The sequence below is a fragment of the Bactrocera neohumeralis genome, chromosome 3, assembly GCF_024586455.1.
Source record: "Bactrocera neohumeralis isolate Rockhampton chromosome 3, APGP_CSIRO_Bneo_wtdbg2-racon-allhic-juicebox.fasta_v2, whole genome shotgun sequence".
Classification (NCBI taxonomy): Eukaryota; Metazoa; Arthropoda; class Insecta; order Diptera; family Tephritidae; genus Bactrocera; species Bactrocera neohumeralis.
Window position 1 is genome coordinate 13,331,784 of NC_065920.1, and position 13,338 is coordinate 13,345,121.

The window sequence follows — 13,338 nt, forward strand, 5'->3', positions numbered from 1 at the left end:
GTTGATTTTGGTCAAACCGAGTAAAGCAGTAATGGTGTGCAATAGACTAGCTGGTAAATCCTGAGGCTGCAAGCCAAAGATCGTTAGGTGGTTGTACACTATGATCGTGCGTCCGATAATCATGTACGGGGTGGTGGCTTGAGCCTTAAGAGCTTTGCAGACTTCGGTAGGGCTCCAAGTTCACCAAAAAGTTTAAGGTTACACTTAGTCGCAAGGCTGAATGGAATGATTTCACTCTCGATTTACTGCTTAAGGATAAAGTGGTACACTGATGGCTCGAAAATGTCGGCGGGAATTGGTGCAGGAGTCGTAGGACCACACCAAACTCTCCATACCTATGGGAAGTTTTCCGAGCATTTTTCAGGCAGAAGTTTCTACCATAACTCGGTGATTAGAGATAAACCTCAAACGCAACTATCGCAACGAACGTATAACCATACTTACTTAAAGCAATCTTTGTCTATGAGATCAAATCGCTACTGGTGCAGGAGGTGCGCGATCACAAAGGTATAGCGGGGAATGAACTGGCTGATGAGTTCGTCCGCTCCGCAGCATCCACTTACAGGGTAGGACTTGAACCCTTCATCGCGGTGGGTCTCCATACCATAAAGGAGCTGGGAAGCATCCGCCTGCAAACTGCGGATACAGCGAAGCATTTCGTTAGGAAGCTTTCTTGGAAGCAGAGAGGTAGAAAACATTAATTACCTTATAATGCTGCAGATTAGCTATTAGAAGAAGGTGCGGTCTCTCACCGATCTGGTCATCTGGATCGACGACACAATAGTTAAGCCTATTACGTTCTATGGCATCTTTGTTTGGTGGAGAAAAAAGACATTAATTACTTTGAACTTATAATGCTTCCAAGCAGATATTTAGCTGTTTTTCATTAGACGAGAAGGTAGCGGAAAATCTCTCACCTATTAACTTTAGAACAGGGCGGACTCCAGCCTTGATCTCACTAACCGTCATCTCTTGTTAAGGATGCCTAACTCATTATCAATGGCATCGTGTCACTATGTGAAGACAGTAGTTTAGGAACAAGTCCACAGCGAAATCACAGGTATGCTACCCCCCTATCAGTGTCATTAGATAGATACCATCGGTTCATGCGCTGTCTCAAGATCCTTTTGGCCCAAGATCAATCATAAGGCATTTAGTGAGCTTTTATCCTTTTAGCTAGCCTGAGGGTTCATTGCCCTAACAGCGTCCATGCTATAAGGTTGAAAATCTTTCAGGACTCCAGATGCAGTAGGGGTATGGAAGAAGACGAGTCGGAAAAATCTCAACACTTCCTTCTTCATTGTTCGGCTTTTTTGAGATTAAGAATTAGACACCTGGGTGCTCATATTTTCGTGTTATAATTTTACGGCTTCAGAAAGGCATTTAGAGTGATCCAAGAGGATCTCTGGATCATCTAACCTAACCTAACCTAACCTTGTTCGTTCCAGTTATATCTAACAAAATAACGATTTTGAGAAATGCAAAAATTATCAAAAATATTTTTAGAGTGGTTGTCGAGTATCTATTGCTGGGGTTTCGGCTAAATAACATTGATTTACCACTTTAGCCACAAATTCTCCTTCCCCTAACCCAGAAAAATCGGCTTCAGTTCAATTCATCTTATCGAAGCATCATTTTCACACCCAATCGAGAAATACGTTTGAACGCCAAACATTTATCAAAAGATCTGTTATCTGCGATGATGAAAGCAAATAAATTCACATTTCTAATATAAGCTGAAGCTACATGCATATTTACGCATATGATCCAACAACCCTACCCGCAGTAAATGTGCGAGTACGCAGAACGAACATTGGCAGGTTAAAATCATAGCGTGTTGCTGATTGCTTGGCTGATTGATTTATTTAGACAGCATGCCAAATATCAGCCATTAACAGCAGACTAGATAGAATTTTACCTGTTCGCAATGTCAATACAAGTAGCGGCGCCTGACAGTAGGCTATGAATATGCAAGACATAAGAATCTGTATGAGTAGTGGGTCACAAGCTGTCGGTCTGGAAATCCAATAACAGAATGAGCGTGACAAACGAATTGATTTTTAATATCAGCCGTAAACGCAGTTTATCATGCAGTGATGTTTCTGCTTATTTATTGCTTGTAAAAGTTGTAAGGTGTGTGGGGGGCGTTGTATGGAGGCGTGAATGATTGCGCAAATGAGTTGCTTCGTTTATTCCGCTTGATAAAAGGTGTTGTTAATAGCGAAACTTTTAACCGCCCTTTTTACACCCGAAGTTCTGCAAGATTATTTTCCTCTGTGTGTGTGTTAAGCAAATGGTGTAAGCGATGATTTAGGTGCGTGTGTTGAAAAATTGTTAGCAAAAAGCTTACACATAATGCTTCTAAATATAAGTAAAAGTATAAGGAAACAGAAACAGCTGATTTATTTAAGTGTGGACTAAGATAAAAAAGTTACGTTATATAATATATACAAGCACCAATTATATCCACCAGTAACACTTGAGGTTACTAAACTCAGTCGGAAAGTTTGTGCGTGTTATTTATACCTTTGATTCACATGGCTTTGTAAACGTGTAAGTATTTTGTAGAAATTCTTTAAGTGTAAAATTTTAAATAACGTCAAGTGGCACCATTTCGAATGGATAATATTTGCTATTTCATCCCTTTTCGTAAGGCACTGTAAGTTTGATAAATTGATAAAAGTGTATAAAAAGATCTGAATCTTATCTTATTTGATCTGATCCAAACATAATGTACGGAGAATGTAGGATTGCTACATATGCAACAAATGATCTAAGTAGAGGTACTTTCTTCAAGTGACTTTTTTTGACAGATAACGCATGAGTCACGTCAATCTGTCACGTTATTTTTGTTCAGTATTGTTTGGTATTTCATCATGGAAAGACTTACGCCAGGACAACGTTTACAAATCGTTCAACCGCGCGCTTCGCCAACTTATGGTCAACTATTCGCAACACCATTTCTCATCTTGAGACCCAGCATTCATTATTGAATAATATTCGACCAAATAGACTACGTCCACCACGCAGTGAAGAAAATATAACAGCTGTAACTGTGAGGGTACACAAAGATAGTAGAGAGTCGATTTGGCACCGTTCGCAGCAACTCAGACTGACGTACAGAACGACTTGGCACATTTTACGTCGATATCTTAAATTGGAAGCGTATTAAATACAGCTTGTGTAAGAACTGAAGCCGCTCGACCTTCCCAAACGACATCGCGTCCCTCTATGGGCTCTTGAAAAATTCCAAGAAGATCCGACGTTCACGAGCAAAATTTTGTTCAGCGTTGAGGCCTATTTCTGGCACAATGGGTATGTAAAAAGGAAAAAATTGCCGCATTTGGACGAAGAGAAACTTGAAGAGATTCAAGAGCTGTCATTTCATCCAGAAAAAAATAAGTGTTTGGTGTGGTTTGTGATTCGGTGGAATTATCGGTCCATATTGCTTCAAAAATTACTTACATATGTGAGACTGCTATTAAGTTAAGCTAAACAAGAACTCAGATATATGCCATTTGCCTTACCAATGATTTGGACCGAACTAAAGGATCACGTAAGTGATTTAAATTTTTGCTCTACTCAAACGCTACCCGGTATCTAAATTATGTTCGGCAAAAAGATCCAACTGAACAGGCTTGACATATATATGACATGACTAGAATTTAATCCATATGATTTTTAATGTGGAAATGAGCACCGAAGACGGCACTCTAAAGATATCAACTGAACTTGTAAAATATAGTATTATAGTGTTTGGGTATGAGAAAGCTCTGTGAAAAGTGGGTGCCGCGCGAGCTCGCTTTTGATCAAAAGCAACGACGAGTTGATGATGCGAAGCAGTATTTGGAAATGTTAAAGTGTAATTAACCAGAGTTTTTGCGTCGATATGTGACAATGGATGAAACATGGCTCCACCATTTTACTCTGAAGTCCAATCGATAGTCATCTGAGTAGGCTGCACACGATGAACCAGCTCCAAAGCTGGGAAACACCCAACAGTCGGCTAGCAAGCTTATGGCGTCTGTATTTTGGAATGTGCGTGTCAAAATTGTTATTGACTTCCTCGAAAAAGGAAGGACCATCCACAGCGATTTTGAAGAAAAATAAAGTGCTGTTTCACCAAGACAATGCACCCTGTCAGAAGTGACAAAGTTCATGTGTTGGGCTTTGAATTGCTTCCACATTCATCGTATTCATCAGAATGGGTCCCTGTGACTGTTTCATATTCTCACTTCTCAAAAAAATGCTCGCTGGGAAGAAATTTTTGTCGAATGAAGAGGTGATCGCCGAAACTGACGCCTAATCGTACTACAAAAATAGTATTAAAAAGTTGGAGGGTCGCTATAGTCAGTGTATCACTAAGCTATAAATCTAATAACAATAATAAGTAATTAGAAGACTTTCTCCACCTACGTTGTCTATAAAAACTCTCAAATATTTTCATAAATTAAAGTTTTGCTTTCCTTGAAGCATAAATCAAGTTTATATTAACCGCATAACACTGTTACCTTGGTGCTGGCTCCAATGTGCACTGCACATAATCCGACAAATACGTGGCGCCCTCGCCATCGCCCACCGGTGTGGCCAACCGCTGCTCCTCCTTTTTCGAAATACTGGCCGAACTAGGCTTGCCCAACAAATGTCCCTGCTTCTTTTTACCGGCCCTTACACTGCTTCTGCGCCTACCACCACCACTACTGCAATTGCTACCAATGCCTTGTTTGGTGCTCCGCTGTTGCTGCATGCCGAGGTGAGCAATTAAAACTTTCACCTTCTACAGCTTGCAGCGTGTCACGTAGTGAGTTTGCATTAAACACGGTTTTTTACACTTTTGTTGCCTTATCATTGCACTGGATAATTGTAGAGTATGAATGTAGGAGTTTTGCTCCGTCAACTTTGCTGTTTGTATATTTTTAATTACCAAATTATGGCACTTTGATTGGCGGCCGAAGTGTGGCAGAAGCACAAAGCCACCGAATGCAGTTAAGTCTGCCTTCAAAGCACACAAACAAAACACGTGGATAACGTGTAAATATTCACACTTTATTGTTGTTATTTTTTTTGCTTTCGTTAAAATTCTCGGATTACTGACTTCTGTGAAACGGTCTAAGTTGTTAATGACACACGACTGACACGTTGCGCCAGTCACTGTCATACGAGTAGCTGCGTTGGCAGTTAGCTAAACGAGATCGTTATGTCGCCATAAAAATAAAATAAAATAAAAAAATATAGTAACGGCAAAAACACTGCTCTCCTCTGCACATTCTGCAAATCCTTCATGCAAGGATTTTATTCCAACATGCTGTTGGATTTTATTGCATTTCCATTCAATGTTGTTTACTTTTGTTTTGCGCTTTGTTATTATATCCTTTTATTTTAGTTTTATTTTTGCCAACAGGCAGTGTGTTCCTCTTTCGTTCTTGGAATGAAGCGGAGGCGCAGGGCGCATGTGGCAGTCTATGCAAAAATATTGTTTACGATGATGTGGCATGAAATCTCTTACTAGTTTGCCGCAAGTGACACAGCCAAAACACCAACAAAATGCTAGTTGTCACAACTGCCAGTGGGCGTTGGGTGCGCGAGTGTAGCAACTAATAAAAATAACATGCGTATGTGGCAATTTGCATATGAGTATAAATATTATGTCCGTTTGTAAGTGACTGGATTTGGATACCCATATGCGCTGTGATATGCGTACATGACAATAAAAATGCCTGTTTTTATAATTAATGCCTGAAATATGCACAAAAAACTGCTGAGAATCAATAAACAAAGTCTAGCACGTTCCTTAATATCGAATAAGCATATATTTTCTAGGTTCGAGCCGATGGAGAAGGTATGCACTGAACTTTTCCACAGATGGATCGGGGCTAAGGGGGAAAGTGGGTAGTAGCGTAGTAATAGTCTATTCCGAGCTATCTGTAAACTCCAACTTCAGACAACCAGACCACTGTAGCACTTGGTGTACTGCTCTGAAGTGCAGCTTCCTTTAGAACGGTGTGCGTTAACTCCGACAGGCAAACGCATATACTTGCTTTGAGATCGCTGATTGTCAATTACTTGCTGACTCAAAACTTGTCAAGGAGTGCATTGGCTCATTGGCAATAGCTTCAAGCTTCTTCCGTATAAGACTCGTATGGGTGCCTGGTCAAAGCGGAATCAATGGAATTCAAAGTTGATGAGCAATGTACGGAGGGCACCATTTCCCAATTTCGTCCGTTTGGAGACTTGTGTGACTGTAAAATCCTTCTGGTCCAAAGTGAACCGTAAGAAGTTTTCCAAACTAAAGGTACGCAAAGCCAATCTTGTCACAGGTATAGGTCTTCTGATTGGACTCTATCCAATAGGTTTATATACAATTATCTGTTTACGTTCTAACCTATTATATGTATTTACATATATGTATGTTGTTTATTCTACATCGATCAAGAAAATCTCTAATAAAGGTTTGAGACCAACCGCAACAATTTTGCTTATAAATCTCTAATATGTACCACATCTTCTTCTTCTTCAGTGGATACCGCTTACGCGGTTATAGCCGAGTTTGCAAGAGCACGCCAGTCGCTGTTTGGCACCAATTTGAGATTCCAAGTGTAGCCAGGTCCTTCTTCACCTGGTCTTTCCAACGGAATGGCGATCTTCCTTTACTTCCCCCAGCGAGCAGTGTGTTGAATGCTTTCAGCGCTGGAGTTTTTTCATCCATTCGGACGACATGACCTAGAGAGAATAGCCGCTGTCTCTTAATTCGCAGAACTATGTCAATGTTGTCGTAAATGGAGTATGGATACATGTGTAGAAGTTCACACAAGTGCGGAAAATTCTCTGAGCGTCATTCACTTGGGAGTGGCCAGAAACGATTCTTTTACATATGGCTCAATCAGCTCATGACTTTCGGTCTTAGACCAAGTATCCGCTGGGTAGCCAAAAAACCATCCATTTGAAGGCGAGCTGAAGTGAAAAACATCCTTCCCCAGGGTTGTGCGCTGGGTTTAGGGCCCCTCATGTAAAAACACCCCCAATGAAAAAAATATGTACCATTTATGTGTAATGGTAATACAGTTATTACTATCTTCAAAATGCAGTCTTATTTTTAGAAAAATAAATAATAATATTTCCTCACTTCAAAGCAATCATTTACTTCCCACGCCCCATCGTTGTTATAATAAGCACATTTATTTACTATATCAAAACCGTTTCAAATTGAATTCTCACCTCGCGGCGTGCTGTATGACATTTATTTCATTGCTCACTTTTTTGCATTTTCTTTTATAATATTTGTTCTCATTGTCATTGAACTTTCACCCTTCAATCATTTCGCATTGACTTAAGGTACTTGCAACATTGCAAGCAGATTTGGTTTCACAGGTTGCTTTGTCGTTCAATTTGCGCTCTTAATGGAATATAAAACCATTGGAAGCATGTTTATTGCTTTTAAAAATACATTCTCGTTTCAAAACTAAAAGAGACAACGTTTGAAAATCATGCATAGGGAAATGAGCGTTCTCCAACTGGAGGAGTATTCATTACTTGATTTAATTATTTAATTTTTTTTTAAGTGACCACGTGCGTCTTTTTCAAAGACTCAATTAGGGTACCTTCTATTCCTCACTGCCTATTGACATACGTAAACGGAAATAACAAGAAAAGTACGTTGACACCCTCTGATATTGCACATATGCGTAAACATTGTAACGTTGTAGAAAAAATCAGAAGATACCTTTTGCGTTTGTTGTGGAGGAAGAGCATTTCATGAGGCGTAAATAAGTGACTTATTGATGGAATTGACCACTGTTTTGGAACTTTGGTTTCATGCGCTTTACACAGTGAGTATCGAGATTTTTAATGACTTTAACCTAGGGAGACGATACTGATTAAGTAGACATGAATCTCCAAAATTCCAAAATTGACATTTTTCACCATTATACTTCATGCATAGTTTAGAAATATATATTATAAGAATTACTCTTCATTTTGCAGAAACGTCACTTGTTGATTGCCCCCATAAGCTAAAGTAATTTTCAACCGTCGTTCTTTTTTATGTTTGTAACGGAAAAGCTTTTATATTATTTGAGCTTTCATGACTAAGCGCTTTTATGCGAGTGTGTAAGTAATTTGTTATTTGAGAGCTTTTTTATGTGGTTGGTGTTTTTGCTTAAGGTCGTCAGCTATAAAAAAGCTTTACACCTACACTGTAAAAATGGTTGAAATGGTTTATAGAAGAGCTTATTCTTACTTCAATCAATTTACTCAAAAATTATTTAAATTTTTAATTTAGGGACAAAAAGTTTAGTTAAATATTTTATAGTTTAATTGTGTGAAGTTGATAAGCGACATGCACTTTTCTCCGAAGACGTTTTCAGATTTCGTTAAAGTGATGTGAAATTTCGAAAAAAGCTAAGTTTTTCGTTTTGCATATTTCGATAAATCTTAAAAATTAACATACTAAAATTTTGAATATTTCCAAAGTGTAGATCGTCAATTCAATCAGCTCAATTTATTTATCTTTATATCCGTTTTGCTAAGAAGTATAAAGTATCGATTAGTCATGTTTGTCTGTGGAAAAGTTTTTAAAGTTCTAATAAACTAAAAGAATAGCAGTTACGATGAGGAGTGCTCTGTCGCACTGGAGAGAAAGCAGACTACCTACCTCGCAACATTACAAGCGATCACATCACGTTCGGGATGGGATGGATACCAAGAGTTGAAGAGGGATGCATGAGTACTATGGCAATGCAATGCTCGAAAATTTTATGAAGAGGTGAGGCGACTAAAAGCGGGTTTTATGACCGGGGCATACTGTTCTAGAACCTCCAGAGGTGATGTAGTGATTGATGCCCAAAGCATACTGACATTATGGAGGGGATACTTCTCCAGCTTACTGATCGGCAGTGAAAGCATAGCGCCAGGAGATGGTGAACCCGATTCCATAATCGATGGCGATGGAGTCAAACAATCGTCCAACAATAATGTCAGACGCGAAATCTAACGCAGAATAACTCTTGCCAACAGGTGCTACTTTGGGCTGAGTAGGCAAATGAAAAGTAAAGTCCTGTCTCGACGAACAAAGGCCAAACTAAGTAACTCATCATCCCTGTCCTGCTATGTGGTGCAGAGGACTATGATAATATCTGATAAGTCGACGTTATAAGTTTTCGAGTTGCGCATTGGCAACGGCGAATACCGCAGTCGATGGAGTAAAGAGCAGTATGACATATACGACGACGGCAACGCTGGCTAAGTCATGTCGTCCGAATGGATGAAAACACTCCAGCTCTGAGAGTCGACACAGTACCACCGGGGGAAGCAGAGAAAGAGGAAGACCTCCAATTCATTGGAAAGATTAGGTGGAGAAGGATCCGGCTACACTTGGAATCTCCAATTGGCACCAAACAGCAAAAAGGAAGAACGACTGGCTCGACTATAATTGGGTAAGCGGTGTGTACGCCAACAAAGAAGAATGATAAAAATCATACGTTGAGGTGACTGTTTCGGAAATTGAAGCTAAGAAAAGTTTTGTGTTGACAGTCGAAAATTTCCTAGGCACCAAATTATGAAGGAAATACTAATACACTATCCCAATCATTTTCTGATTCTAAATTATGAAGAAACTGAGAAAAATAATCTTACAAATTTAGCTCTCTAGGAGAAAATATTAGTAATCATATTTGATAAATGTTTGAATATATTTTCAGATCTTCTTCTTCTTATTTATCTATTTTCAGATAGTTTCCGGAATATTAGTAAGGATAAGAGAGAGCAGTTTCACAAGATCTAAAAGTGATTAAAAAAAGGTATCAAAGTTAGTGCGATCGGTCCATTATGGCAGCTTATTGCTCCTTGGAAAAAGATTGCTAAATCATAATTATGATCATAAAAAAGTTTTATGGAAAAATATATGGTTTTGACGTTATTCTTATTAGAATGATATTATAGCGATACCGGCTATTTTGTAAACGTTTTCTGATTTTTGTAGTGTAAAATAAACATAAGGATTTAAAAATAAACAAGCAAAAATCTCAAAAAAACTTTGAGTTCCATGAATTGTGGGTATAAAAATGTATATCAAAAGTCTATCTTATATCTAGCGCAACAAAACCACTGTGGACCATAGTTATTATTCATCGCTACTATTTCCGAGAAAATATTCAGACCAGACGACCATAAGTATGTAGCTGGAAATGATTTACAAAAATTAAGAAAGATATCTTTTTATACCCTTTTATACTGTAAAAAGTGCATTTCAAAAAGGTACGAGTATTACCTGTATATGGTAGCTTTACTTAATTATATGGTAACTTTAAGTTAAGGTTTTTCCTATTTTACAATATTTTGTGTTCTAAAGCTTAATCATTTAATTGTGTTGCAGCAAAAACATTGAAATACATTATGTGTGCATTAAAATATTAAATTAATACTCAATATAATAAAGACTGTTGCTTACAGGACAGTGCGTATGAGTAATACTTTACAACTCGCTCGCCTTAGCTGGCTGTAAAATAATCTAACTTATGCTTAAATGACTTTGGCATTCATTCGAAAAAATTTAAAGCAAAAAATACTCATAATCAAGTATTTAAGTAGTAGTTATTAGCACAGAGCTAGCATCACTGTATTTTGAAACCGTTTGCAAAGTTGAAAATAAAAAATTGGCAAGAGAACAGCTATCAAAAATCATTCAGTGTTGCTGTTAATTTCACTTGGGACCTTCAACTTAATTTTTATATTTTGTTATATATTAATAAATAATAGAAATTTTATTTTTTTCATACTTGCACTTCACCAAATCGTTGTATTCAGCCGGCAGTAGCACATACTCTGGATCAAGCGCTTCAGATTTCGTGCGCCGCCTCTGCTGTTTACCATTGCCACACTTGCTGCGCACAAATCGCACTTTAGCAGCTGCTCCGCTCTTCGCGCGATTACTTTTGCCTTTATTGTTGCTTGCGTGCGGATCTCGACGCATTGCAGCAGCGCCAATGCCACCGAATTGACCGCCAACACTGTCCATTGGCATTTTGCCACGCCCACTGCCGCCACCATCACCCGTGGCACCACTGTCCTCCTTATTGCTGACGGCCTTTTCGGCGAAACTGTCGCGACGCCATGAAGGCGTTAATGTGCGTATAATATTCTCAGTGTCACTGTAACCCTCATAATGATAGCGCTTACGCAAATTTACACCGGAAAGAAATTCGAGCGTTTGCCACACATTCATTGTGTTCGTCTCGAAGAAGTGCTCATCGTCGACTGACCATTCACCGGGGTGTGTTATGCGATTTGCCAACATCATTGTGATGGTTGTGCCATTGGCGCTGTTGCTGTTGTTGCTGTGCTGCATTGCTGACGGCGCTGTTGTGAGTAAAGAGTTCTGCGAAGACAGGCGTCTGTTGACACGTGTATGAGGCATTGTGTGGCTCCGCTTGAAGGTGAAAACACAAAATTCTATTTTTGTTCAAATTGCGCGCCGTTACACGCTGCGATTGCTCACTTTTTTGTTTTTTTTTTCTGCCGCTGCACTTAGTTTATTTACAGTTTTGATTGGCACCACCAAGCAACTTTAATTTCTTTTCCATTTTAAATGTAACTTTGTAATTGCAACTCGAATTGAGCACAAAATACGATTCGTATTCTACACAATCACACGCACACACACACTCATATGCCACAGGCTGCCTCTGCCTTTTTACGCTATGCTGTGTGCCGCGTTGCAACAATTGTGTGACGGCCTCAAGTCTATCACCGGCGCTTTTCACTTTTCACTTTGCGCTACTCGCGATCCTCACAACTTGCCTGCGCACATCCACTTTCGAAACTGTTGTCGTTTTCATTGTTTTGACACCTTGACAGCAACACCTTGAAGCATGTCCCAACACGCCACTTTGCAGCACTTAGGCTCATGTGTTGCCGTGTCCAAACCACGGGAGTTATCAATACGGAGTGGAGTGGGTGGGCGCTACGCAACAGTTAACAGTTGCGTGGCAGCAGGAAATTGTGTGTATAGAAATCCAATCGACACAGTTCTCTTCAATGAGCTCGCATGCATATCAATATATGTATGTACTTACATATACATTTAAATAGTATGGTATATTTTTAATATAATTCAAACTTGCTGTTGAGGATTTAAGCTCAACACATCAAGTATGTGGCATTTGTCTTAAAATCACAGATAGTCTTAAAATAAAACGCAAAATATCCAATTATTCATCTATATTTATTTCTTACGCCTTCAAAGTAATCCCCACCAGATTTAATAGAGGTATGCCAAAGGTTGCTCCAGTCCTCGAAACACTTTTCATAAACACTTTTTGGGATGACCTTTAACTCATTCACCGAATTTTGCTTTATGTCTTCGAACGACTGAAAACAGCTTCCACGGAGCGGCTATTCCAGTTTGGGAACAAGAAATAATCAAACGGAACCAAACTTGATGAATACGGTGGTTGATCGAAGCTATGTCCAAATGGTAAATTCGGTTACAATCGTACTCTTTTTGAAAAAAATTTAGCTTTATCGGGACGAGTCGATCAAGAACGCGTTTCATACCCAAAATATTCCCCAAAATAATTCAAACGGATCGCGAGAGATGTCCCTTGCCATCTGTCTAACACTTGCTTGAAGATTTTCAGGCATCATATCCTTCACTTTTTTAATATTTTCGTCAGTTGAAGAGGCCGACGGTCGTTCAGAACGAGTCATGTGTTCAACGATCTCTCGACCGACTTGAAGGCTTTGTACCACTTTGAGGCTTGTGTTTTTGACAAAACTGAATCATAGTAAGCCTTTTCCAATATTCGCAATGATTCCGCACACGACATTTAGTTAAAAATACATAATTTGAGACAAATTCTTTGTTCGATATTTTTATCCGTTGTAAAAATCGAAACGCACTACTGAGATGTACCGACTTAAGCAGCTTATGTAAACAAACTGGTTGACAGATCGCGCTCATATACCCGGGGAATTTAATTACAATTTTCGGGTGCTTTTTTGTCACAATTTACATCTAAGATTAAGCATAAAACATAATTAAATTTTATATTTATATATTTTACTCTTTAAAAGTGAAAACTTCTTTAACCAGTTTCAACGTAACCATAAGTGGATTTTCATAGTCTACGTTCAGGTTCCTGGAATCCACATATTGGTAGACCACCGATGTCTGCTTGGACTAAGACATAAGCCTTTTTAGAAAGTCTCCTGGGTCATCCATTGGGCTCGCTAAATCTGTCGGTGCAATGGGTGCTGCATTTGCTCAATCCAGACAACAAGTGTAACCTTGAGACCACTTCACATGTGTGTTTGGAGTGGTTTAAGCGCAATTAGAAGATATTC

General features: G+C 39.0%; 1 protein-coding gene across 4 annotated transcripts in view; it reads right to left on the bottom strand.

Moving 5' to 3' along the window:
* Positions 1 to 13,338, bottom strand: part of LOC126753159 (RNA-binding protein 25) — a 32,510-nt gene that overhangs the window by 12,114 nt on the left and 7,058 nt on the right. The window contains exon 1 of one of the 4 annotated variants that reach the window (XM_050464383.1): positions 10,773 to 11,764. The exons of 2 other annotated variants lie outside the window; for them this stretch is intronic. In XM_050464383.1, coding sequence (XP_050320340.1) covers positions 10,773 to 11,410 — 638 coding nt within the window. In that variant the 5' untranslated portion in view covers positions 11,411 to 11,764. Of the gene's footprint in view, positions 1 to 4,511; positions 5,104 to 10,772; positions 11,765 to 13,338 lie in introns of those variants that run through there. One more of the 4 variants, XM_050464384.1, reaches the window with a different exon arrangement.